General features: G+C 43.8%; 1 protein-coding gene and 1 pseudogene across 6 annotated transcripts in view; one reads left to right on the forward strand and one right to left on the reverse strand.

Annotated features, from left to right (window-relative positions):
• Positions 1 to 1,613, forward strand: part of LOC109905588 (A-kinase anchor protein SPHKAP) — a 149,884-nt gene extending 148,271 nt beyond the window's left edge. For all 6 annotated transcript variants that reach the window (XR_004203134.1, XR_004203135.1, XM_031790638.1 and 3 more), the window contains one exon: positions 1 to 1,613. Coding sequence is in view for 4 of the 6 variants with exons in the window: in XM_031790638.1 (XP_031646498.1) it covers positions 1 to 153 (153 nt within the window). In the remaining 2 variants the exon portion in view is untranslated.
• Positions 1,607 to 26,117, reverse strand: LOC109904798 (dynein assembly factor with WDR repeat domains 1-like; annotated as a pseudogene).
• Positions 26,118 to 26,135: the final 18 nt, after the last annotated feature.

Below are 26,135 nucleotides of genomic sequence, written 5' to 3' on the forward strand. Positions count from 1 at the left end.
TTCCAGAGGGTGTTGCAGCTGGTGTCTCAGAAGGCATGGAGGATTGGAGATCTCTTCAACGCTGTCATCCAGTTCTGTAAGCTCCACCAGGAAGAGGAGGACGGAGGCAGCTCTCTGTCCAGCCTGTTTGACTGGCTACTGGAGACCCACTAGGCTCTGCCAACACCCCCCATCTACACAAACACACACACACACACCAGCTAATGTCTCCAACTGTGTACGCCCAATGCATCAAACCCAACCATCAAGCGTAGTGTTTCTCAGCACACGTGTGAATCATGAAAAACCCCTAGCCTGGTAGCCAGATTTGTTTGTGCTTTAGCCAATTCCTCTTATTTATTGTGATGTAAGCCATGACAAGGAATGCTAGAAGTGATGGCTAAAGCATCAACAGGTCTGGCTACTAGGATAGAAACCCTTTCCTGGTCCCAGAATAGTTTGTGCTATCTTGCCAACTCTTATGGTCAATGGACGAGGAGTAGAAGATTTGGCTGACGCACAAACAGGTCGGACTTCCAGGCTAAAAACTCCATCACACCTGTGATATTACACACCCTCTTATAGGACTGACTATGGGACTGAGGACTTTCATTAGGCTGCAGTGAGCAGACATGTCTCCCTTTAATAAGATAAGCATGTTTCTCATTTTCTGATGTATGGTCCCTAGTTAGACGAACCCAAGGAAAACCCAGCATCAGTTTGGGATGTAGGCCTTATTTATTTAGTGCAAACAAATCAGCCATCTGAGATTTCTTGCCTGCAGAATTTGTATTCCTTTCGTTGTTATATATCCTATACATTACGTTTTCACAATCTGATGTGTTAATTTATAAATTATGTATTTATTACACATAAACACAAACAAGGCACCAATAAAACCCTGTACCCCATTCCCCTCAACCCAACAAACTCAAAAAGACACCAGATGATGTTTTAATGTACAGTAGCTATCTTGATGAGACTGTCAGGCAGCAACCATCGTTCCAGTTAGGCTTTGCTGAGATCAACATAGGTGAGCAGTACTACGCTTGACAGTTGCCCAAAGCCTGTATTCATAAAGCATCTCAGGGCAGGAGTGCTGATCTAGGATGAGACCCCCACCCTCCCATCCTGGTAATCATATTTATTATGATCTAAAATACAAAACGGATCCTATATCAGCCCTCCTAATCTGAGATGCTTTGTGAATACGGACCCAGATGATAGTTGTCGTTTACATTGGCCAACATTGTCTACTTCTATTGTGACTTTGTTACTGCTTAAGTTATCTGTCATTTTTCATGTTATCTATCGTTCTTAAGTAAGTTATCTGTAGTTCTTCATGTTCTTTGAGAATTGTTTATTTTGGATAGCTGTACATATTGTAGATTCTTGAACTGCTTCACCTTGGGGTAGAAAGACTGCTCTCTATCATTTCATTTTTACTACTTTCAGAAAGACAAAGAAGGTTTAATGTCTAATTTGTACGTGAATCTGGTTTGTCAGGTTTTATCTGCGTAGTGGTACTCTAGTGTTAAATCGTCGGCATTATAAAGCACACAATTCAACTCTGTTGCTGTAGAAATTGAATGTATCTTCATCTTTTGAGATCAATAAATTAATGTAATATGTGAGCATGAATAGTTTTTATTGAGGAAAAGATGGGTACAGAAAACATTCTTGCGTCCAGCCCATTCTCCAATTAACACACAAACAAACACTGATTATCAACACTGAACATGACAGAGGACCAAAGTGACCAGTCCAGGTCAAATCCTAACTGGTGAATGCAGGCTGAAAAGCTCTATAGGCCCTGCTCAAAAGTAGTGCACTTAATAGGGATCGGGGGCCATTTGGGACGCACCCACTGCGCTAAACTGTCTGTCTACATTGCTACATAGTAAAATGACAGTGGGACCATAGTAACTCACCAATGCTATCCGGTCTACTGAATCTTACTCCACAGAAACTAGGAGGTCACATACATTGGGTCAGTGATAACTTCCGGGGAAGGGCATCTTCTTGTTGGGGGATAGACATCAGTAGTCAGACTGGAGTCACCTGTCCAGATGGCCTTCCCTTCCTCACACAATCTACTGACCGTAGGACGGGTCAGCGACAGGTGTTGTCCTTGCTGCCTGCAGCAGGGAGAAAACAGGGACAGGTGGTTGAAAAGGAGACAGAAGCTCACCTCATCCAGCTGTGGTCTGTTCATTTGAACTTTGATAAAGTGCTTGTGAGGGGATAAAATATAAAGCTTGTTTGGCTGTGAAGAGCTTGCAATGGCGTCTTTGCATTTGAACTAGGTATGATTATGTAGAGGGCAGGGTTGGGCTCAATTCCATTTCAGGCAAATTTTGCTAACTCAATGCTGATTTGAAATGGAACTGACCCCAGCCCTGACAGAGGGTGCATATTACCTGTGATGGTGTCACCCTCGTAGTTGAAGGCGGAGGAGAAGATCTCGTCCGTGTGTCCCTCCGGACCTGAAGATAGACGCCAGACTGGACATCCCACAGGCGAGCCATCATGTCAGCGCTGGCCGACAGAACTCTACTGGCTTGAGAGCGTTAAAACAGATCTGCAAGGGAGAAGACGAGGAGGTTGAAATTGACAGCACATCAGCACTCTATTCTTAAAAGGCTATTAACTGTACATGGAGCAGGTATTTCCTATGGAGGAATGATTCTAATGGAACAGATAGACAGACTTCGGAGAGATTAGACAAGCACACACAGTGAGGTGAAGAAATGAACATGGGGCTGGGATGGTTAAATGATGCTGGCTCTGCATTGTCATAAAAGTAATGTGTGTGTGAGAGAGAGAGATGAGGGGGAGCAAAGAGGAGGAGCATGGAGGAGAGAACGAGAGCACAGAGGTGTACAATTTGGAGAAAAGAGGACACGAGGGAAGAGAGTGGTGAAAAGAGAGAGTAAAAAGAGAAGACAAAGAATGGTGAGGCAGAAGAAGATGGAGTAACTGAATGGTCATGAGTAGAGCCACACGGATTCTGTTGAGATAATTACATTCCATATCAATTACTCTTTTACGTTTTTTCCTGCATATTTAATCAACAAAACAATTAATTTATTTAGCAGTATTTGGTTCTATGAAATTCATTCTACAGATATTATTTTTAATTTAATGGCCCAGTGCAGAAAAAAATTATATATATTTTCACACTATGACGTTTGAATAATGCCGTGAAATTGTTCAAATTATGATAATGGCCTTTTAGTATAAGAGCTGTTTTAAAAAGAACGCCTGAAATTTCAGCCTGTTTTGGTGGGATGGAGTTTTGGCCTGCCTGGTGACATCACCAGGTGGTTAATTAGTTAATAGACCAATAAGATAGTTCCAAACCTCTGCAAAAAACAGCTCGTTTTTAATTAGTTTCCCCCACTCAAATTATTGCTTGAGAAATTGCTCCTTGCTAACAATTGTTGACCATTTTAATTTAAAACAATCACAGTGAGGTACTTAATTGTTACCCAGAAATGATTTAATATTGAGATAAAAACGGTTGCATTGGACCAAAATCTGGTCCCTCCCTCGTAATGAGAGGAAGAAACAACAAAGAGTGGGGGAGAGGGAGATGGAGGGACGACAGTGGAAATTAGAATGGAATTAAAACAGGGACCGACAGAGAGAAAGTGGGAGAGAGTGATGAAAAAAGAGATTGACAGAGCGGTTAGAAGGCGGAGGGAGGGGAGAGAGGTGTCCTGTTAGGGGGAGATGAGTGTCATAATCCTGTGAAATCATTCTCCTTCCAGCCTATTACCGAGGCTGGGCCCTGATGGCTTTCAGTAAACAGACACAAGACAGGCAGCCCAATGAGGCAGCTAGGGGGGAATTGCAACCTGAGTTTAGAACGCCTAAATTGAACATAATACACTTTTTATGCACTTTTCTCTCTAAGCGTATTCTGACCTTGAATTTAAGCATGAGAATAACATGTTCTTCACCCCTTATTCGTTAGGGCTGGAGATGAAATAAAACAAATTTGGCGGAGGTGTCTACAGATGCGCCGTATTCTGACCTTGACTCCCTCATAATTCCACCATCTTTACGCGCAATGAAATGATGAATAAGGTCGTTCTTTTAGATATATTTTACTTTATGATTGTTGGCGTCAAATGTTAAACCAGTCATATGGCAGCAAACTAAAGCATTTTGAAATAATGGCAGGTAGCCTAGTGGTTAAGAGTGTTGGGTCTGTAACCAAAAGGTTGCTGGTTCAATTCCTCTACACGACTAGGTGAAATAGGTGAAATCTGTTGATGTGTCCTTCAGCAATGCACTATTAGTAATTATTCTTGTAAGTCACTAAATGTACAGTATAATAACTTTTCCACAGTGAAGTTTATGAAATCCTGGCCTTATAATTTGGGATGACATTTGGAGACCATATGATTTCCAGAATGTTCTAATTATATGCCTAGATGTTTCTCTGTATGTTTTACCATTTGTTTCATGTTAAATATGAGTCACTATCGGTAGCCACCATCAGTTATACCCACATACACTGACTTTAGTGTTACTTTCCTTACATTTTGTATTTCTTTCATCTGTCACGTTTGTATGGTTGTTCCTGAGCATCGCTAACAACAGTGGATTACGGTATATTAGGCCAAACGGATTACAAATTGTGCAAAGATTTGGGACATTTTAATAATTATGGAACGCAGACGTATGTAGCAGTTTAAACCTGGAGCCTGCTTCACAATGACTGGACTGATGAATAAGGATTATTAGGGTAGATCTAAAGATATACAGATTATTATTCAGGATGAATCAAACAACAATTTTTTATTCACCAATATATTACGTGCATAAAGGCTCTCCAAAGCTTTTTTGTATTATTCATAAATACTTTCCTAACCCTTAGTATACAAGTATTAATATAATATAATATACACTGCTCAAAAAAATAAAGGGAACACTTAAACAACACAATGTAACTCCAAGTCAATCACACTTCTGTGAAATCAAACTGTCCACTTAGGAAGCAACACTGATTGACAATACATTTAACATGCTGTTGTGCAAATGGAATAGACAACAGGTGGAAATTATAGGCAATTAGCAAGACACCCCCAATAAAGAAGTGGTTCTGCAGGTGGGGACCACAGACCACTTCTCAGTTCCTATGCTTCCTGGCTGATGTTTTGGTCACTTTTGAATGCTGGCGGTGCTTTCACTCTAGTGGTAGCATGAGACGGAGTCTACAACCCACACAAGTGGTTCAGGTAGTGCAGCTCATCCAGGATGGCACATCAATGCGAGCTGTGGCAAGAAGGTTTGCTGTGTCTGTCAGCGTAGTGTCCAGAGCATGGAGGCGCTACCAGGAGACAGGCCAGTACATCAGGAGACGTGGAGGAGGCCGTAGGAGGGCAACAACCCAGCAGCAGGACCGCTACCTCCGCCTTTGTGCAAGGAGGAGCACTGCCAGAGCCCTGCAAAATGACCTCCAGCAGGCTACAAATGTGCATGTGTCTGCTCAAACGGTCAGAAACAGACTCCATGAGGGTGGTATGAGGGCCCGACGTCCACAGGTGGGGGTTGTGCTTACAGCCCAACACCATGCAGGACGTTTGGCATTTGCCAGAGAACACCAAGATTGGCAAATTCTCCACTGGCGCCCTGTGCTCTTCACAGATGAAAGCAGGTTCACACTGAGCACGTGACAGACGTGACAGAGTCTGGAGACGCCGTGGAGAACGTTCTGCTGCCTGCAACATCCTCCAGCATGACCGGTTTGGCGGTGGGTCAGTCATGGTGTGGGGTGTGCTCGCATGAGGTAGCCTGACTGCCATTAGGTACCGAGATGAGATCCTCAGACCCCTTGTTGGAGTGTGTCAGCAGTTTCTGCAAGAGGAAGGCATTGATGCTATGGACTGGCCCGCCCGTTCCCCAGACCTGAATCCAATTGAGCACATCTGGGACATCATGTCTCGCTCCATCTACCAACGCCACGTTGCACCACAGACTGTCCAGGAGTTGGCGGATGCTTTAGTCCAGGTCTCAGAGGAGATCCCTCAGGAGACCACCCGCCACCTCATCAGGAGCATACCCAGGCGTTGTAGGGAGGTCATACAGGCACGTGGAGGCCACACACACTACTGAGCCTCATTTTGACTTGTTTTGATGACATTACATCAAAGTTGGATCAGTCTGTAGTGTGGTTTTCCACTTTAATTTTGAGTGTGACTCCAAATCCAGACCTCCATGGGTTGATACATTTGATTTCCATTGATAATTTTTGTGTAATTTTGTTGTCAGCACATTCAACTATGTAAATAAAAAAGTATTTAATAAGAATATTAATTTCATTAATTCAGATCTAGGATGTGTTATTTTAGTGTTCCCTTTATTGTTTTGAGCAGTGTACAAGTATTTTTAAATCTACCAATTGGTGCTGAAAAGGAGATGAATATGAGTGTGTTTACAAGGCTTTCTTTCATCGTTCCCTAATATTCTGAACCTTCCATATGTTCTATTGACTCCGTCAAGAAAATTGTAGTTAAAGGTACAAAGGGATGGATTTAGAGGAATGTACTGAACATTCTATTGAATGAAAACAAGAGGAAAATGGTTGGCCAGCAAGTGGGAGGGTTTTCAGCAGTTTAATAAATGTTAACCACGCCTGCAAAGTCCATTACACATCTGCATAAGGTAAGTCTGAATACCAACTATTGAGAAGTGTGTAGGAAAGGTGTGTGTAGGAAAGGCGTGTGTAGGAAAGGTGTGTGTAGGAAAGGTGTGTATGGCTGTGGCTCCAAGCGACAAACACGTACACATACACACACAACATGCAGTCACGTGCGCACACACACACACACTAACAAATATGCACACACACACACAAACGCACACTGGCAGAACTGTCAAATGGCAGATGGCCTGATAAAATCACACACATTCAGGTTACAGCTGGGTCACCTACAACACAGGCCCAGGTCACATGTGGTTCTATACAGCCGTGGCTAATGCAATTACACAGTGAGCAGGGGCAGACTATGCCATGGTGATTGGTTAATAAAACAACCAAGGTGTGACATTAAAGCGCTCAAGGTATGACTCTATAGGAAACTGAGACAAGAGCAAATGAAAAGTGCCAATCAAATGAGACCACCAGGGGAAGGGGGAATCACAGGTAGACCAGGAATCAGCCTGTATATAGAGCAGGTCAGATGGGCCCGGATGTTTCTGGAAATCTCTGGCCTGAGGGACACACACCTTCAGGGTCACGTCTCTCTATATCATCGTCGAGACGTGGTTGACCTAGAAGCCGACACGAGAATCAGTAACAGGAGGTAGAAACATCCCCCCCGGCAAGCGGACCGCCGTCCTCATCCCTCCTGTCCAGTCCTGTACCCTTGTGAGTCTGACGGATGCTCCGAGGCAGACAAAGAGACAGAGCGAGAGAGAGAGGGGGGCCATTTTGGATCCCATTTGAACCATTACCTGTCTCAGCGACTCACCTTGGGTATCTCTCCCTCGTGGCCCTCCAGTCTGGCAGTGCTGGACACTCTCGCTGTGCCTAAGTGTCAGGGGAAATATTGATTTCTCAAAACATCCGGTGGTATTGCTTGAGCGAAGATGAAGTTTAACCTTAAAATAAAATGAATTCAATTGAGCTGGCCTGGTTAGTCATACACCATAGTTGCCGGAACTGTGCTGGAAAGGACAATGTGAAAAATACATTTTCAAGCCACCACAGTACGATCTGGGTTGGCATGACAGTGTGGAATGGGGGTGTCTGGGTACAGTAACGATATAATTGTTCAGTGCCTGGGACATTGTTCGATCCAGGAACTCTGTATTGACAGTCATGGAAACAGCAGAGGTAGAGGTACCCCATAATTAAATAGAACACCACTAGTATGATATACTGTATCTTGCCTATGCTGCTCTGTACCATCACTCATTCATATATCCTTATGTACATATTCTTTATCCCCTTACACTGTGTATAAGACAGTAGTTTTTTTGGAATTGTTAGTTAGATTACTTGTTCGTTATTACTGCATTGTCGGAACTAGAAGCACAAGCATTTCGCTACACTCGCATTAACATCTGCTAACCATGTGTATGTGACAAATAAAATTTGATTTGATTTGATTTTGATTTGATTTGATAATGTGTACTGTATCTCTGTGGTCGTACCGTCAGCCGAGGCAGTGGCTATGAGTTGACCGGTGTAGTCAAAACACACATCCAGCACCTCGTCTTCATGGCCTGCTAGTGTGGCCATTCACTTCCCACACGCTGCCTCCCACACCTGGGGAAGCAGAGACACACGCACACATTCCGGTACACAAACACATACTGTAAGGACACAAACAAACACGTGCACACACATAAGCACACACACACGCGCACATACGCATTCACAAACACACACAGACACACAGACACACGCACAAACACACACAATGGCAAAATGTCAAATTTGAATGCATCTATTTTTAAAAACCTTTAACAAAAACAACCAGCTTGGTTAGCGCTCTAACAACACAATGGTTGTGTTTTCCCTCTTCACAATCTCCTCTTCAAGAATGCAGCCATGTGAATAATTCACACGACTACCCAGAAAACGTGACTCATCTTGGAATAATGAAAGGATTTCAATTTCCTTTTAAAAAGATGCAGAGCTTAAGTGATAGGAGACTCTACTAGAGAAAGAGGATGTGAGCTCACCCTACTGCTTCTGTCCATGGAGCCGGTGATGAGAAGGGAGCAGTCCCAGTCAAACTGAACACTGCTTATCTCCCCTCTGTGACCTATCAGTGTGTGGACACGCCTGGTAGAATGAGAGTAGGGCGGTAATGGTGGTTAGACAATGACAGAAACACATGGATGGACACGCAAACACACACACACACACACACACTGATGGACACGCAAACACTTCACACTGCCCTTTCCCACCTGGACAAAAGGAACAACTATGTGAGAATGCTGTTCATTGACTACAGCTCAGCGTTCAACGCCATAGCGCCCACAAAGCTCATCACTAAGCTAAGGACCCTAAGACTAAACACTTCCCTCTGCAACTGGATCCTGGACTTCCTGATGGGCCGCCCCAGGTGGTAACGGTAGGCAACAACACATCTGCCTCCCTCAGGGGAGCGTGCTTAGTCCCCTCCTATACTCTCTGTTCACCCACGACTGGGTGCCCAAGCATGACTCCAAAACCATTATTACATTTGCTGATGACACAGCAGTGGTAGGCCTGATCACTGACAATGATTAGACAGCCTATAGGGAGGAGGTCAGAGACCTGGCAGTGTGGTGCCAGGATAACAACCTCTCTCTCATTTGTGAGCAAGACAAAGGAGATGATTGTGGACTACATTAACATCGACGGTACTGAAGTGAAGCGAGTCGAGAGTTTCAAGTTCCTTGGTGTCCACATCACCAACAAACTATCATGGTCCAAACACACCAAGACAGTTGTGAAGAGGGCATGACAACAACTATTCCCCCTCAGGAGACTGAAAAGATTTGGCATGGATCCCCAGATCGTCAAAAAGTTCTACAGCTGCACCATCGAGAGCATCCTGTCCTGGTATGGCAACTGCCCAGCATCTGACCGTAAGGTGCTACAGGGTAGTGCGTATGGCCCAGTACATCACTTGGGCCAAGCTTCCTGACATCCAGGACCTATATACTAGACGGTGTCAGAGGTGGACTCCAGTCACCCAAATCATAGACTGTTCTCTCTGCCTCTGCACGGCAAGCGGTACTGGAGCGGCAAGTCAAAAAGGCACCTTAACAGCTTCTAACCACAAGCCATAAGACTGCTGAGCAACTAAACTAATCAAATGGTCACCCAGACTATTTACATAACCCCCCCATGTGTTTACACTCCCTACTATTCACTGTTTATTATCTGTGCATGTACCACCGCACATTGAGTCGGTACCGGTACCCCCTGTATATAGCCTCGTTATTGTTATGTAAATGTCTTGCGTTACCTTGTGATTGATTAGATTTTTTACAACTTTTGTTTATTTAGTAAATATTTTATTAACTCTATTTCTTAAAACTGGATTGTTGGTTAAGGGCTTGTAAGTAAGCATTTCACACCTGTTGTATTCGGCGCATGTGACAAATACAATTTGATTTGATTGTAAGACACACATGGATGGACACGCAAACACACACATACACACAAACGCATGAATGGACACCCAAACACACACACACACATGGATGGACACGTGAACACACACACACATGGATGGACACGTGAACACACACACACATGGATGGACACGTGAACACTCACACACACACATGGATGGACACGTGAACACTCACACACACACATGGATGGACACGTGAACACTCACACACACACACATGGATGGACACGTGAACACTCACACACACACACACATGGATGGACACGTGAACACACACACACACACATGGATGGACACGTGAACACACACACACACACATGGATGGACACGTGAACACACACACACACACATGGATGGACACGTGAACACACACACACACATGGATGGACACGTGAACACACACACACACACACACACATGGATGGACACGTGAACACACACACACACACACACATGGATGGACACGTGAACACACACACACATGGATGGACACGTGAACACACACACACATGGATGGACACGTGAACACTCACACACATGGATGGACACGTGAACACTCACACACATGGATGGACACGTGAACACACACACACGGATGGACACGTGAACACTCACACACATGGATGGACACGTGAACACACACACACACACAAACGCATGAATGGACACGCAAACACACACACACATGGATGGACACGTGAACACACACACACACATGGATGGACACGTGAACACACACACACATGGATGGAAACGTGAACACACACACACACACAAGCACATGGATAGACACGCAAACACTCACACACATGGATGGACACGCAAACACACACACACATGGATGGAAACGTGAACACTCACACACATGGATGGACACTTGAACACACACACACACACAAGCACATGGATAGATATGCAAACACACACACACACACACACAAAAGCACATGGATGGACACGCAAACACACACACACACACATTGATGGACGCGCAAAAACACACACACACACTTGGGCACTCACCTCCCAGATGGAACATCCCACAGAGAAACAGTGTGGTCAAAGGAGCCAGTGACTAGCTGGTCACCCACTGTGTTAAATGACAAGGAGATGATATCTGCTGAGTGGCCCTGAGAGAGGAAGGAGAGAGAAGGGGGGGCGGAGAAAGAGAGAGAGAGGGAACAAACAAAAAACATGAAAGAGAGAAGAGAATTCGATTCGTTACACTTGCAGAGTTCACAAAAGAACAGTCAAATAAACTAGGTATTCTTTCTCCTTTGAAAAAGCTCAATTGCACAATTTCATCCAATTCAGTTCGAGAAACACATTTTCCTTTTTGTGCTTGAGTCACCATATTCACCAGCATGACTAATGTAGGAATAATTGAAGTAGGAGATGTAGAGAAGAGGTAGAGAGGAGGCATAGAGAGGAGCACACAGAATCCCCTCTCTGGGACACATAGCCACACAGTTTGCCCACGTGCAGCAGGGAGCTGCATGTCCTGTAGTTGAGTATGTAGATAGATGGATTACCTAATGAATGCATTACAGTCACAGCTTCAGAGAGAGAGAGAGAGAGAGAGAGAGAGAGAGAGAGAGAGAGAGAGAGAGAGAGAGAGAGAGAGATGGACAGAGAGAGAGAGAGACAGAGAGAGAGACAGAGACAGAGACAGAGAGAGAGAGACAGAGACAGAGACAGAGACAGAGACAGACAGACAGACAGACAGACAGACAGACAATTTCTGTCAGTGTAGCCATCTCCTCTCCAGTCTGGACGTCCCATAGCTTGTCCGTAGTGTCCATGCTACCCATGGCCACCAAGGTTGGTTAAACGCCAAACATACCTGGTCGGCACCGAAAACTGTGTTAGCTGCCATTCACATAGAAAATCAGATTCGAAGCTCACTGCAATCCTATTTATACTGAAAGACAAGTCCAATCTCTCAGAAAGTCCCTCCTACTATTTCCACAGTGTGTCCTCGGAAGGTGTGGAAACATTTGCCCATCTCGGCTCTCCACATCCTGCAGGTCTTATCAAAGGACCCAGTGGAAATCTTGTCCCTGGATTAAAGAGGAGAAATGAAGGTAAGATTTGAGATAGGAAAAATACTTTTTTTTGACCACCAACAACTGTTTCCCAACAACTCTTTCCCAGCGGAGGAACATAGGATAGGGATAAGGCTCTCTGGGACCTTTAGGATCAGTTTAGCCTTTTATATCATAATGAATCAGATTATATGGACAGGGGGGGACCTGATCCTAGATCAGCACTTCCACTCTGAGCACATCCACTCTGAGACACTTTATGAACACAGGTCTTAGTGTTTTTACACCTGGGGTAGATGAACAGGAAGGTGGTTACCCCTAGGGGTTGTTGAAGGCAATGGCGTACACCACGTACCTGTGGCCCTCCAGTGTGTGCAGTCCCTCGCCTGACGCCGTGTCCCATATTTGACATGTCCTGTCAAAGCTCCCAGTTATAAAACTTCAGTCACACAGTACGTGTGACTGCAGCGCCTGCAAGGGAGAAGGGAGGAGGACATTTATTTTTACTCTGAGGCGGTTTACTTGATTTATTAATCCAATTTACATCTATACATTTGACCGTGTAATACCCATACATAATACGTCTGGCTTTGATGTGCTGAGGAAGAGTCCTGAATTCTACAATTCCCACCCCCTGCTCCATCTAGGGTTCAAATGAGGAATTACAGAATGCACTGGCAGTGTGGTCATACCAGTTAATGGCTGTCTATGGCTGCATCCCAATTCTTCGCCGTTTTCAGACCGGGCTAAAGCCATCGCCAAATCTATTGGGATGTTTATCGCTGCAGACATGAGGCCATACTCTGTAGTGGAAAACAAAGGGTTTAAAAATATTGCGAAAGTGCTTGAGCCACGCTATGAAATCCCCTGGCGCACCCACTTCCGTATGAAGATCGTGACTGATCTTTATGAACAGGAAAATCTCTGTTGCCCTCACCACATTTGGGTGGACCTCCAGGGCAACGGAAAGCGACGTGACTGTGACTGCGCACTACACCACAGAGGAGTGGGAGATGTGAAGTCCGGTGCTACAGACACGACCCCTCTATAAGAGTCACACAGGCACACATCTGGCGCAAGTACTGCTAGGAGCAGTAGCAGAGTGGAAGCTAGAGGGGCCTAATAGCAATATCCCAACCACCACAGATAATGCCAAGAACCAAGTAAATGCAGCTGGACTGGGGACACAGATAGCTTGCTTTGCACATGTGATCAATTTAGCATCTCAAAGGGGAATCTCAGTGAACCAGATGGGAGGATCAGGAAGGTGGTTTTCTTTTCTCCACTGAAGCACAACAGCCACTCAGGTTAAGACCAAGCAAGAAATGCCACAGCTATCAACCCACAAGCTCATGGAACTCTACTTATGATATGTTGGAGAGCTATTTATTTAACCTTTATTTAACTAGGCAAGTCAGTTAAGAACAAATTCTTATTTTCAATGACAGCTCGGGGATTTGAACTTGCAACCTTCCGGTTACTAGTCCAACGCTCTAACCACTAGGCTACCCTGCCTATCTATCTTGAGCAGCAGGCAGCTGTATACTCTGCACTGACAGACAAGACCCTGGAAAAACATTAAGACATCGTCACCTTGTCTGATGATGGCGTGAAAGTGGCAGAGGAGGTCCTCCAGGTGCTCAAACCCCTCAAAACAGTTACAACCCTATTGAGCACTGAAGCAGCACCGTCTGTGTCCATGATCCTACCTCTGAAAACAAGAATTCTACAATCCATGGCACCAAGTGAGGAAGACAGGACCATCACTAGAGATGTCAAGGCTGTCATTAGAGAGGACCTGAACCCCAGATACCCCCCTAATGTACAGGACTACCTTCATAAATCTACTGCACAGGTTCAAGTCCCTGTCTCACCTAGACCCTGCCCTACGCAGAAGACATACAGTGATCTCACCACTGATATTGTGGCCACTGAAGAGGTAACAAATAAAAAATAAGAGTAAATTACTTACATAATAAATATCCTGCAGTCTAATCTTAGTCTATGCTATTGCTATTAGAATCATCCATTTTTTATTTGGAACAAAAATAATGGCTTTTATTAAATGTTATTTCCACAATTATAGTTCTATGAAATATGAAAATAAATAATTAGTTAGTTTAATAGATCAAGTCATTTTTTCTGCAAGGTCAAGCCACAGAGCCGACAGGAGCAGACTCAGAGGCATCTCCTCCACAACATAATTTGGCCATGAAGGAGCATTTCAGGGAGACCTTTGAGAGCAAGGACACAGACAAGACGTTTGCCAACACCATCAGAGAGGAGGTGGCATCCTACAAGGCAGCAAGCGGCGTTCCACTGGATGGTGATCCACTGGCATGGTGGAAAAGCAATGAGTGTAACTACCCTCATATTGCCATAACGGAAAGATGCTACCTGGCTGTGCCTGACACTTGGCAGGGGACCTAGTGACTGCAAAGAGGTCTACCCTCTCCCCAGACAATGTAGACATCCTCCTCTTTTTTAAATATAATTTAAAGTTATAAGCTCAGGTCTGCTTTGCTTTCTTTCTTTTTTTATATGGACATAGGCTATTTTTTCATTCACTGTTGTTCAAAGGAAGAAGCTATCATGCCTCATATTGCACTTTAATTTAACAATTGAGTATTGAATATTTTTAGATATTATTTCAACATTGAACAGTTCCTTGCTTTAAGTGTTCTTTAAGTAATAAATGGAAAGCAAAATTATATTTGTCTCCCTTCATTTTTGTTGTTACTGATCCTAAAATAATCAGATCCGTTGAACCACTAACTTAAACATATACAGATGGCCTTGCTGTTATGATTTTAGTCCTTGATGTCCTTTGTTTTTTTGCATAGTTTTTTTCTGTTTATTTTACTCATGAGTTCATTTTCTTGGTTGTTGGTGCATGGGAGTGGGGAATGGGGGTGGGGAATGGGGGTGGGGAATGGGGGTGGGGAATCGGGGTGGGGAATGGGGGTGGGGAATGGGGGTGGGGAATCGGGGTGGGGAATGGGGGTGGGGAATGGAATTAATTGTATTTTTTATTATTTTATTTCCTCTTTTCTTTCTTTTTTCTTGGGGAGGGTGACAGTGGGAGGGGTCTCGGATGGTTGAGGGACAGCTATGGGGAACTGTGGGGGGGTCATGTTTTTTTGGGCCTTGTGGGAGATCTGTCGACGTGCCCTTGAGCCCTTGAGCAGCGCGTTGACCCTGGATGCTTCCGTTTGGCGCTCTGAATGAGAGTCTGTTGGATGACTGGTGTGGTGTAGTTGTTGAGCGGCTTCACTGCAAGTATATTGTATGTTTTTGGATATTCAATTATTTTTTTATTTTTTTAAACAGCCTCCAGGAGGCATTGGAGAACCTGTCATGAAGCACATGTTCTTGAGTGGAACGGGAGAAGATGAGGATGTCATCTAGGTAGAACATCATTGACCAGAGCCTGGAACACAGCAAGGGCATTGGTAAGACCAAATGGCATGACCAGATACTCGTAGTGACCACTGGCCGTGTTGAAGGCGGTCTTCCATTCGTCCCCTTCCCGTATCTGCACCAGGTGGTAGGTGTTCCGTAGATCCAGCTTGGAAAACACGATGGCCCCCTGGAGCGGCTCGAAGGCCGAGGAGATAAGTGGTAGTGAGTAGCGGATCTTAATCGTTATGTCAGGTCCACGGGCGCAGGTCTTGTCCTTCTTCTCCACAAAGAAGAACCCTGCGCGGGCGGGAGAAGAAGAAGGATGGATGAATCCTGCAGCAAGGGAGTCCCCAATGTCGGTCTCCATTGCCTTGGTCTCTGGTTTCGACAGAGAGTACAGTCAACCTCGGGGCGGAGTCGTGCTAGGAAGAAGGTCAATCCTGCAGTCATAAGGTCGGTGCGGCGGGAGCAAAGTGGCACGGGTCTTGCTGAACACCTCCCGGAGGTCCTGGTACTCAGAGCCCCAAGGAAGACGTCCCGGGGCAGGTTGTGCTGACTTTAGGCAATGGGCGTAAACCTCACCTGAGGTTTATTGATTTTTTATTTATTTCACCTTTATTTAACCAGGTAGGCAAGTTGAGAACAAGTTGTCATTTACAATTGCGACGTGGCCAAGATAAAGCAAAGCAGTTTGACACATACAACGACACAGAGTTACACATGGAGTAAAACAAACATACAGTCAATAATACAGTATAAACAAGTCTATATACGATGTGAGCAAATGAGGTGAGATAAGGGAGGTAAAGGCAAAAAAGGCCATGGTGGCAAAGTAAATACAATATAGCAAGTAAAACACTGGAATGGTAGATCTGCAATGGAAGAATGTGCAAAGTAGAAATAAAAATAATGGGGTGCAAAGGAGCAAAATAAATAAATTAATTAAATACAGTAGGGAAAGAGGTAGTTGTTTGGACTAAATTATAGGTGGGCTATGTACAGGTGCAGTAATCTGTGAGCTGCTCTGACAGTTGGTGCTTAAAGCTAGTGAGGGAGATAAGTGTTTCAGTTTCAGAGATTTTTGTAGTTCGTTCCAGTCATTGGCAGCAGAGAACTGGAAGGAGAGGCGGCCAAAGAAAGAATTGGTTTTGGGGGTGACTAGAGAGATATACCTGCTGGAGCGTGTGCTACAGGTGGGAGATGCTATGGTGACCAGCGAGCTGAGATAAGGGGGGACTTTACCTAGCAGGGTCTTGTAGATGACATGGAGCCAGTGGGTTTGGCGACGAGTATGATGCGAGGGCCAGCCAACGAGAGCGTACAGGTCGCAATGGTGGCTAGTATATGGGGCTTTGGTGACAAAACGGATTGCATTGTGATAGACTGCATCAAATTTGTTGAGTAGGGTATTGGAGGCTATTTTGTAAATGACATCGCCAAAGTCGAGGATTGGTAGGATGTCAGTTTTACAAGGGTATGTTTGGCAGCATGAGTGAAGGATGCTTTGTTGCGAAATAGGAAGCCAATTCTAGATTTAACTTTGGATTGGAGATGTTTGATATGGGTCTGGAAGGAGAGTTTACAGTCTAACCAGACACCTAAGTATTTGTAGTTGTCCACGTATTCAGAGTCAGAGCCGTCCAGAGTAGTGATGTTGGACAGGTGGGCAGGTGCAGGTAGCGATCGGTTGAATAGCATGCATTTAGTTTTACTTGTATTTAAGAGCAATTGGAGGCCACGGAAGGAGAGTTGTATAGCATTGAAGCTTGCCTGGAGGGTTGTTAACACAGTGTCCAAAGAAGGGCCAGAAGTATACAGAATGGTGTCGTCTGCGTAGAGGTGGATCAGAGACTCACCAGCAGCAAGAGCGACCTCATTGATGTATACAGAGAAGAGAGTCGGTCCAAGAATTGAACCCTGTGGCACCCCCATAGAGACTGCCAGAGGTCCGGACAGCAGACCCTCCGATTTGACACACTGAACTCTATCAGAGAAGTAGTTGGTGAACCAGGCGAGGCAATCATTTGAGAAACCAAGGCTGTCGAGTCTGCCGATGAGGATGTGGTGATTGACAGAGTCGAAAGCCTTGGCCAGATCAATGAATATGGCTGCACAGTAATGTTTTTTATCGATGGCGGTTAAGATATCGTTTAGGACCTTGAGCGTGGCTGAGGTGCACCCATGACCAGCTCTGAAACCAGATTGCATAGCAGAGAAGGTATGGTGAGATTCGAAATGGTCGGTAATCTGTTTGTTGACTTGGCTTTCGAAGACCTTAGAAAGGCATGGGAGGATAGATATAGGTCTGTAGCAGTTTGGGTCAAGAGTGTCCCCCCCTTTGAAGAGGGGGATGACTGCAGCTGCTTTCCAATCTTTGGGAATCTCAGATGACACGAAAGAGAGGTTGAACAGGCTAGTAATAGGGGTGGCAACAATTTCGGCAGATAATTTTAGAAAGAAAGGGTCCAGATTGTCTAGCCCGGCTGATTTGTAGGGGTCCAGATTTTGCAGCTCTTTCAGAACATCAGCTGAACGGATTTGGGAGAAGAAGAAATGGGGAAGGCTTGGGCGAGTTGCTGTGGGGGGTGCAGTGCTGTTGACCGGGGTAGGAGTAGCCAGGTGGAAAGCATGGCCAGCCGTAGAAAAATGCTTTTTGAAATTCTCAATTATGGTGGATTTATCAGTGGTGACAGTGTTTCCTATCTTCAGTGCAGTGGGCAGCTGGGAGGAGGTGTTCTTATTCTCCATGGACTTTACAGTGTCCCAGAACTTTTTTGAGTTAGTGTTGCAGGAAGCAAATTTCTGCTTGAAAAAGCTAGCCTTAGCTTATCTAACTGCCTGTGTATAATGGTTTCTAGCTTCCCTGAACAGCTGCATATCATATCACGGGGGCTGTTCGATGCTAATGCAGAACGCCATAGGATGTTTTTGTGTTGGTTAAATGCAGTCAGGTCTGGGGAGAACCAAGGGCTATATCTGTTCCTGGTTCTAAATTTCTTAAATGGGGCATGTTTATTTAAGATGGTTAGGAATTCATTTAAAAAAAATATCCAGGCATCCTCTACTGATGGGATGAGATCAATATCCTTCCAGGATACCCCGGCCAGGCCGATTAGAAAGGCCTGCTCGCTGAAGTGTTTCAGGGATGAAGTGTTTTACAGTGATGAGTGGAGGTCGTTTGACCGCTGACCCATTACGGATGCAGGCAATGAGGCAGTGATCGCTGAGATCTTGGTCGAAGACAGCAGAGGTGTATTTAGAGGGCAAGTTGGTTAGGATGATATCTATGAGGGTGCCCGTGTTTAAGGCTTTGGGGAGGTACCTGGTAGGTTCATTGATAATTTGTGTGAGATTGAGGGCATCAAGTTTAGATTGTAGGATGGCTGGGGTGTTAAGCATGTTCCAGTTTAGGTCGCCTAGCAGCACGAGCTCTGAAGATAGATGGGGGGCAATCAGTTCACATATGGTGTCCAGAGCACAGCTGGGGGCAGAGGGTGGTCTATAGCAGGCGGCAACGGTGAGAGACTTGTTTTTAGAGAGGTGGATTTTTAAAAGTAGAAGTTCAAATTGTTTGGGTACAGACCTGGATAGTAGGACAGAACTCTGCAGGCTATCTTTGCAGTAGATTGCAACACCGCCCCCTTTGGCAGTTCTATCTTGTCTGAAAATGTTGTAGTTTGGAATTAAAATGTCAGAGGTTTTGGTGGTTTTCCTAAGCCAGGATTCAGACACAGCTAGAACATCCGGGTTGGCAGAGTGTGCTAAAGCAGTGAATAGAACAAACTTAGGGAGGAGGCTTCTAATGTTAACATGCATGAAACCAAGGCTATTACGGTTACAGAAGTCGTCGAAAGAGAGCGCCTGGGGAATAGGAGTGGAGCTAGGCACTGCAGGGCCTGGATTCACCTCTACATCGCCAGAGGAACAGAGGAGGAGTAGAATAAGGGTGCGGCTAAAAGCAATAAGAATTGGTCGTCTAGAACGTCTGGAACAGAGAGTAAAAGGAGGTTTCTGGGGGCAATAAAATAGCATCAAGGTATAATGTACAGACAAAGGTATGGTAGGATGTGAATACAGTGGAGGTAAACCTAGGTATTGAGTGATGAAGAGAGAGATATTGTCTCTAGAAACATCATTGAAACCAGGAGATGTCATTGCATGTGTGGGTGGTGGAACTAATAGGTTGGATAAGGTATAGTGAGCAGGATTAGAGGCTCTACAGTGAAATAAGCCAATAAACACTAACCAGAACAGCAATGGACAAGGCATATTGACATTAAGGAGAGGCATGCTTAGGTCGAGTGATCAAAAGGGTCCGGTGAGTGGAGAGGTGGTTGGGGGTCACGGCGATTTAGACAGCTAGCCAGGCCATCGGTAGCAAGCTAGCATAGGATGGAGGTCTGTTATTAGCCACCTCTTGCGTTCCGTCAGTAGATTAGTGGGGTTCCGTGTGGTAGAGGGGATTAATCCAAATCACACAACAACAACAAAAATAAAAACAATAGATATAGTTAGAGGCCCAAGAAGACATTTAAAAAAAAAAAAATCAATTGTCCGATTGTCTATTCAGATAGCAGCCGATAAGACAGCTAACGGTTAGCAGGCCGCAGATGGGCGTTCAGGTAACGTCGCGACGTTGGAGCCAGCCGGATAACTCCTTCGGGTAGATAACGTCGGCAGTCCAGTTGTGAAGGCCCGGTGGGGCTCCGCGTAGGCAGTAAAACGGGTCCGGATAGGTGACTGCAGCCCAGGAGTGATTGATGGAACTCTTCAGCTGGCTAGCTCCGGAATAATTGATGTTTGCTCCGGAAACGACGAAAGCCGATAGTCACACGGATAGCAGCTAGCTAGCTGTGAGATCCAGGTATGAATGTCCAGAGTTAGCGGTTGAAATCCAGGGACATGGAGAGAAAATTGGTCCGGTATGTTCCGTTCCGAGCCGCGATGCGCTGTACAAAACTGGCGATAGATTTTCGAGCTAAAGGATAGCTGATGACCACAAACCGTGGTTAGCTGAATACTAACGATTTGCCAGTAAAGAAGCTAACTAGCTTCTGAACTAGCTTCTGAACTAGCTTCTGGATTAGCTTCTGGCTAGCTTCTGGCTAGTTTCTGGCTAGTACCTGGCTAGTTTCTGGCTAGCTTCTTGGAGTTTCTGGCTAGCTTCTTGGAGGATTACAGATTTGAGGTAAATAATACTTTTTTATAAATATAAATTGGTGAGTGTTTTGAAGATGAGTTTATGGAAAATTTAAAAAATGTATGTGAAAAAAGTTGTAAATATATATATATACGGGACACGACAAGACGAGGACAAAATACGTCTGAACTGCTATGCCAACTTGGGCCTGAAGGTGGTCAACTATGATTTTAAAAAGTTGCAAAAAAAGGCATGCGCTGTTTCTTGCTTTACTGCACACAAGCTGGGCGTCATTCACAAGTGATAATATATAATTCACAAGTGATAGGAAAATATTGTCAACCATCAAACTATTCTTTATTTAATCTTGTCTTTACATATACTCAGGGTGGGGGAGTAACGGATTACATGTTACATGTAAGGGATTACAAAAAACGGTAACTGTAATCCGTTACGTTACCAGCAGAAATATTATAATCAGATTACCGATACTTTTGAAAAACTAGATGATTACTTCGAGGATTACTTCTAAATTCATAAAGGATGTTTGCCTAGGGGTCATGATAGTGGCTGTACCAAATGTTTGATTTATTATAATAATTGATTATGCTTATGTTGTATTAATAGAAGGGGAGGGGTTATAAGACCCCGCCCTCCTTACATTTATAGGGTCCTAGACTACAGATTAACAATATATATATTAATTATAGAGGTTTAGTATTGTTCCACAGTTGTTTTCTAGTCTCTCTGCCTCCTATAAAGAGACCCCTCTGGGAACTGTGTGACTGAGAACTTTGCATAGGAGTGTAGGAAATAAGAGACTAGTCAGACATTCCACAATAAATCAACTTTGGGGAGTGGACATTTATTGCCTAGTCCTTAGAAAACACCGGAACTATTGTATCTCTCTTGCAAGTTTATATAGCAATGTATGCATGGGCTTGGTCTGATGAGTAGAAGGTAATGACGTATGCAGTGACATCACAAGGCCTGGACTTCAGGTTTAATAAAATAACTTGGGACCTTTGATATTTTGCAGAACTTACTCAGAAACATGCGTATGTTCCTGTTGTCAACATCCGTCTGCAATTGCATTAATAAAGGTTTTTGAATGATTTAATTAAAGATATTGTCATAATGCTAATTTCACCAATGAGTCAATGATTGACAAGGAACGAGGAAACGAACCCCAACACTGTCGACATCCAACGATTATCCAACTTGAATAAACGCTTGGAGGTAAGAATGACAGTAGTGTTGTAGTCTACGGCGATACAGATATCACTTATTATTGATATCTACATAATGTTAGCGTGTTGATGTGAATCACACTGCTACTCTCTCATTTAGCTATTTGCTCCTTACGGATTGTGGTTGTTGTGAATGGCTGTTCACAAATCTAAATGTGTATTTGAACCCAACAATGGTTGAATTAAAGAAGTTTAAGCTGCCTATCAATTGATGTTTTTGGACATCCAGTGAAAAATATGCTCTTGCAACAGCTGCATAGTGCAGATCCCAGCCTGTGGAAAAACAGTGGGGCTTTTATTGCTCAATCTAATTCATTCTGATAAAATAAATAAATCCATAGGTCTAATGCAGGATAGCCTAGTGGTTAGAGTGTTGGACTAGTAACCGGAAGGTTGCAAGTTCGAATCCCTGAGCTGACAGGGTCAAATCTGTCGTTCTGCCCCTGAACAGGCAGTTAACCCACTCTTCCTAGGCCATCATTAAAAATAAGAATCTGTTCTTAACTGACTTGCCTAGTTAAATAAAGGTAAAATGAACACATGCTCAAACTTATAGACTTAAAGGGGCAATCTGTAGTTGCTGCATCTATTTTTTTGACCTATACATTATATATATCAAACGTTTGGACACACCTACTCATTCAAGGGTTGTTTTTTATTTTTACTATTTTCTACATTGTATAATAATAATAGTGAAGACATCAAAACTATGAAATAACACATAAGGAATCACGTAGTAACCAACAAATCAAAATATATTTAAGATTTTCAATGTAGCCACCCTTTGCCTTGATGAAAGCTTTGCACACTCTTGGCAAAGAATGCCATTCCATGAGCGCATAATTTATTTTTCAACTCGAATCAATGAGCCCAATCAGTCCTCCATGATAACAAAATCATAAACCAGACAGTTGTGCTGACTAATAAATCCTTAGTTTTGGGGCCATGCTCAGATAAAACTATTTGGCTAATCTATACTTCCATATTTCCAAGTCCTATTCTTGAAGATCAAGGGGTATAACATTTATTGGAATGACTGGAATTCCGATAGACTTTGGTTTTTAATGTAAAGATATAATTTAATTGTTTTATCATATGTAGTAGAAAGTGATGGGTTAGAAGAATCCTACATAACCAACCCATATAGTAAAATTTCACATCCATATATGGCCACCTACAGTGGGGCAAAAAAGTATTTAGTCAGCCACCAATAGTGCAAGTTCTCCCACTTAAAAAGACGAGAGGCCTGTAATTTTCATCATAGGTACACTTCAACTATGACAGACAAAATGAGAAAAAAAATCAAGAAAATCACATTGTAGGATTTTTAATGAATTTATTTGCAAATTATGGTGGAAAATAAGTATTTGGTCAATAACAAAAGTTTCTCAATACCGTAATTGCTGGCCTATTAAGCGCACCTGAATATAAACCGCACCCACTGAATTATTAAAAAATATGTATTTTGTACATAAATAAGCCGCACATGTCTATAAGCCGCAGGTGCCTACCGGTACATTGAAACAAATGAACTTTACACAGCCTTTAAACGAAACACGGCTTGTAACAAAAATAAATAGGCTTTAACGAAACACGGCTTGTAACAAAAATTAAAACAGTAGCCTACCAAAAAAGTCATTGGTCACTATCTTCCTCCTCCTGTGCACTGAAACCACTGAAGTCATCTCCTTCGGTGTCGGAGTTGAATAGCCTCAGAATTGCTTCATCCGATGTTGGATCGTTTTCATTGTTGCTCTCGTCACTTTCATCCGGAGGCAAATACCCCGCTGAGCTCATGCTGCCCCTTCAACACGCAGCAGTCCAGCCTTTCGAAACCCGTTGATGATAGTGGATTTTTTGACAATGCTCCACGCTGTCAGGACCCACTGGCAGACTTGACCATAAGATGCTCTTCGCCTGCGGCCCGTTTTAGTGAAGGATTTCTCCCCACTTGTCATCCAAGCCTCCCACTGAACAAGGAGCGCCACCTTAAATGCACGATTTACACTGATGTCGAGTGGCTGCAAATACTTTGGGCCATCTGCTTTTCTTCCCTCTGAAAGCTTTTGTTGTCTTTCTGCACTGAGTCAGTTCCTCACGCTGCTGTTTCCAACGTCTTATCATCGACTCATTAAGGCCAAGCTCCCGTGCAGCAGCTCTATTTCCTTTTCCAACAGCCAGATTTATCGCCTTCAACTTGAAAGCTGCATCATATGCATTTCTCCGTGTCTTTGCCATGATGAGGGTGACAAAATTACTACCGTAATCAAAATGATGGGAAGTTTGAGCGCGCTCGATTTACGTCACATTATGTGACGGTGCTCAGTTTTTTGGCGGCATGAATCTTGTGAAAGCGGGAAAAATCCATAAATTAGCCGGGTCATTGTATAAACCGCAAGGTTCAAAGTGTGGGAATAAAGTAGCGGCTTATAGTCCGGAAATTACGGTACTTTGTTATATACCCTTTGTTGGCAATGACAGAGGTCAACGTTTTCTGTAAGTCTTCACAAGGTTTTCACACACTGTTGCTGGTATTTTGGCCCAGATTTTCTATAGGGTTGAGATCTGGAGACTGGCTAGGCCACTCCAGGACCTTGAAATGCTTCTTACGAAGCCACTCCTTCGTTGCCCGGGCGGTGTGTTTGGGATCATTGTCATGCCGAAAGACCCAGCCACGTTTCATCTTCAATGCCCTTGCTGATGGAAGGGGGTTTTCACTCACAATCTCACGATACATGGCCCCATTCATTCTTTCCTTTATATTGGCCAGGTCGCAATTGTAAATGAGAACTTGTTCTCAACTTGCCTACCTGGTTAAATAAAGGTGAAATAAATCAAATAAAACCTACATAGCCTATAGAAATGTTGCGCAACATGAGTTCATGAAGTGTGATTAGATTTTCGATGACATTTGCATTGATGTCATAGTGATTACAGGGACAATAGAGTGCTGAGTACCAGACAGTTAGCAAGTTTGGTAGGCTACTAATGACCATCAGCAGCATCAGAGATTGGAGAAGCCTATTACCATGACTAAACGGTCACATGGAATTTGGCTGCCGTCATGACTCGTGACCGCCAGTGTGGCGGCAATACGATCACCGTAACAGCCCTAGTGGTAAACACTCCCCGGCAAGAGTTGCATTAAACTTTCTACCTGAGAACAGGGATCAATCCGTGATTCCAACCTTCCCACTGTTTCGATCTCATTTCATTGCTGTCTGAATGAATGAAGTGTCAAACCACCTGAAAAATGTCCCCCCCCCCCCCCCTGTATACAGCTGGCCAGTGTTTTTCATTTATTTATTTGGTCATAGGCCTAAGCTATGTCAAAATACGTAGAATTGCAGGAAATGAGCCATGAAACAGTACAATTTTCCTGATGGAGGACCCCCAATTCACATAGCAAATATCACTCCAAGCTTTCTTCAAAAGTTAGCAGCCCTGTACATATTATGATCACTAACACAGCATCTCATTCATAAACATGAATTGTACTATTGTCTACTCACACTGGAGACAAATCCAACAAATCAATGAATTTAGTCTTCAAAGCTCCTCCTTTTTCATATTCCAGGATGATACCTGTGAACAAAAGGCATCAATTCAATATTCGAAACCAGACCAATTGTGAGATACAAGTTGCTTTAGGCCTACTTGTAACTTCAATTTGTGCGCCATGCATTAAATTGCTGTTACAGCTAACTGGTCTGGCTAGCACAGAGACCTAAGGTTATGGCTCTGGGCTAGCCTAGCCAGTTAGCTCTAGGTCAGAACAGCACTACTGTTAAAGTGTCTGTGTTAGTATCTTAATTATCAAGTATTTTAGCATCATCAACAGCATATTCATTACCTGGTGGATAATATCTGAGAAAGAATTGTTTGAGTTTAACTTCGCTCCTCCAGCAGAATCCCTTGTAAACAAAGCGTTGTTACGGTGACAGACTAGCTGGAGCTCGGCCAGGATGCATGTGCAGATGGACTGAAACACACAACTCACCCACAACTAACCTGTTCAAAAAAGACAGAACTTGTTCCATAACTGTGCATAAAACATCTACATAAAGTCAACAATAGAGCCTAGAAAAACGTGGTAAACTCAGTGTCATGATAACTGAGGCTGACGTAAGCTTTCATTTTACCATCAGTGGGACTATTTCCCAAT

Source organism: Oncorhynchus kisutch, linkage group LG15 (assembly GCF_002021735.2).
Source record: "Oncorhynchus kisutch isolate 150728-3 linkage group LG15, Okis_V2, whole genome shotgun sequence".
NCBI classification, from domain to species: Eukaryota; Metazoa; Chordata; class Actinopteri; order Salmoniformes; family Salmonidae; genus Oncorhynchus; species Oncorhynchus kisutch.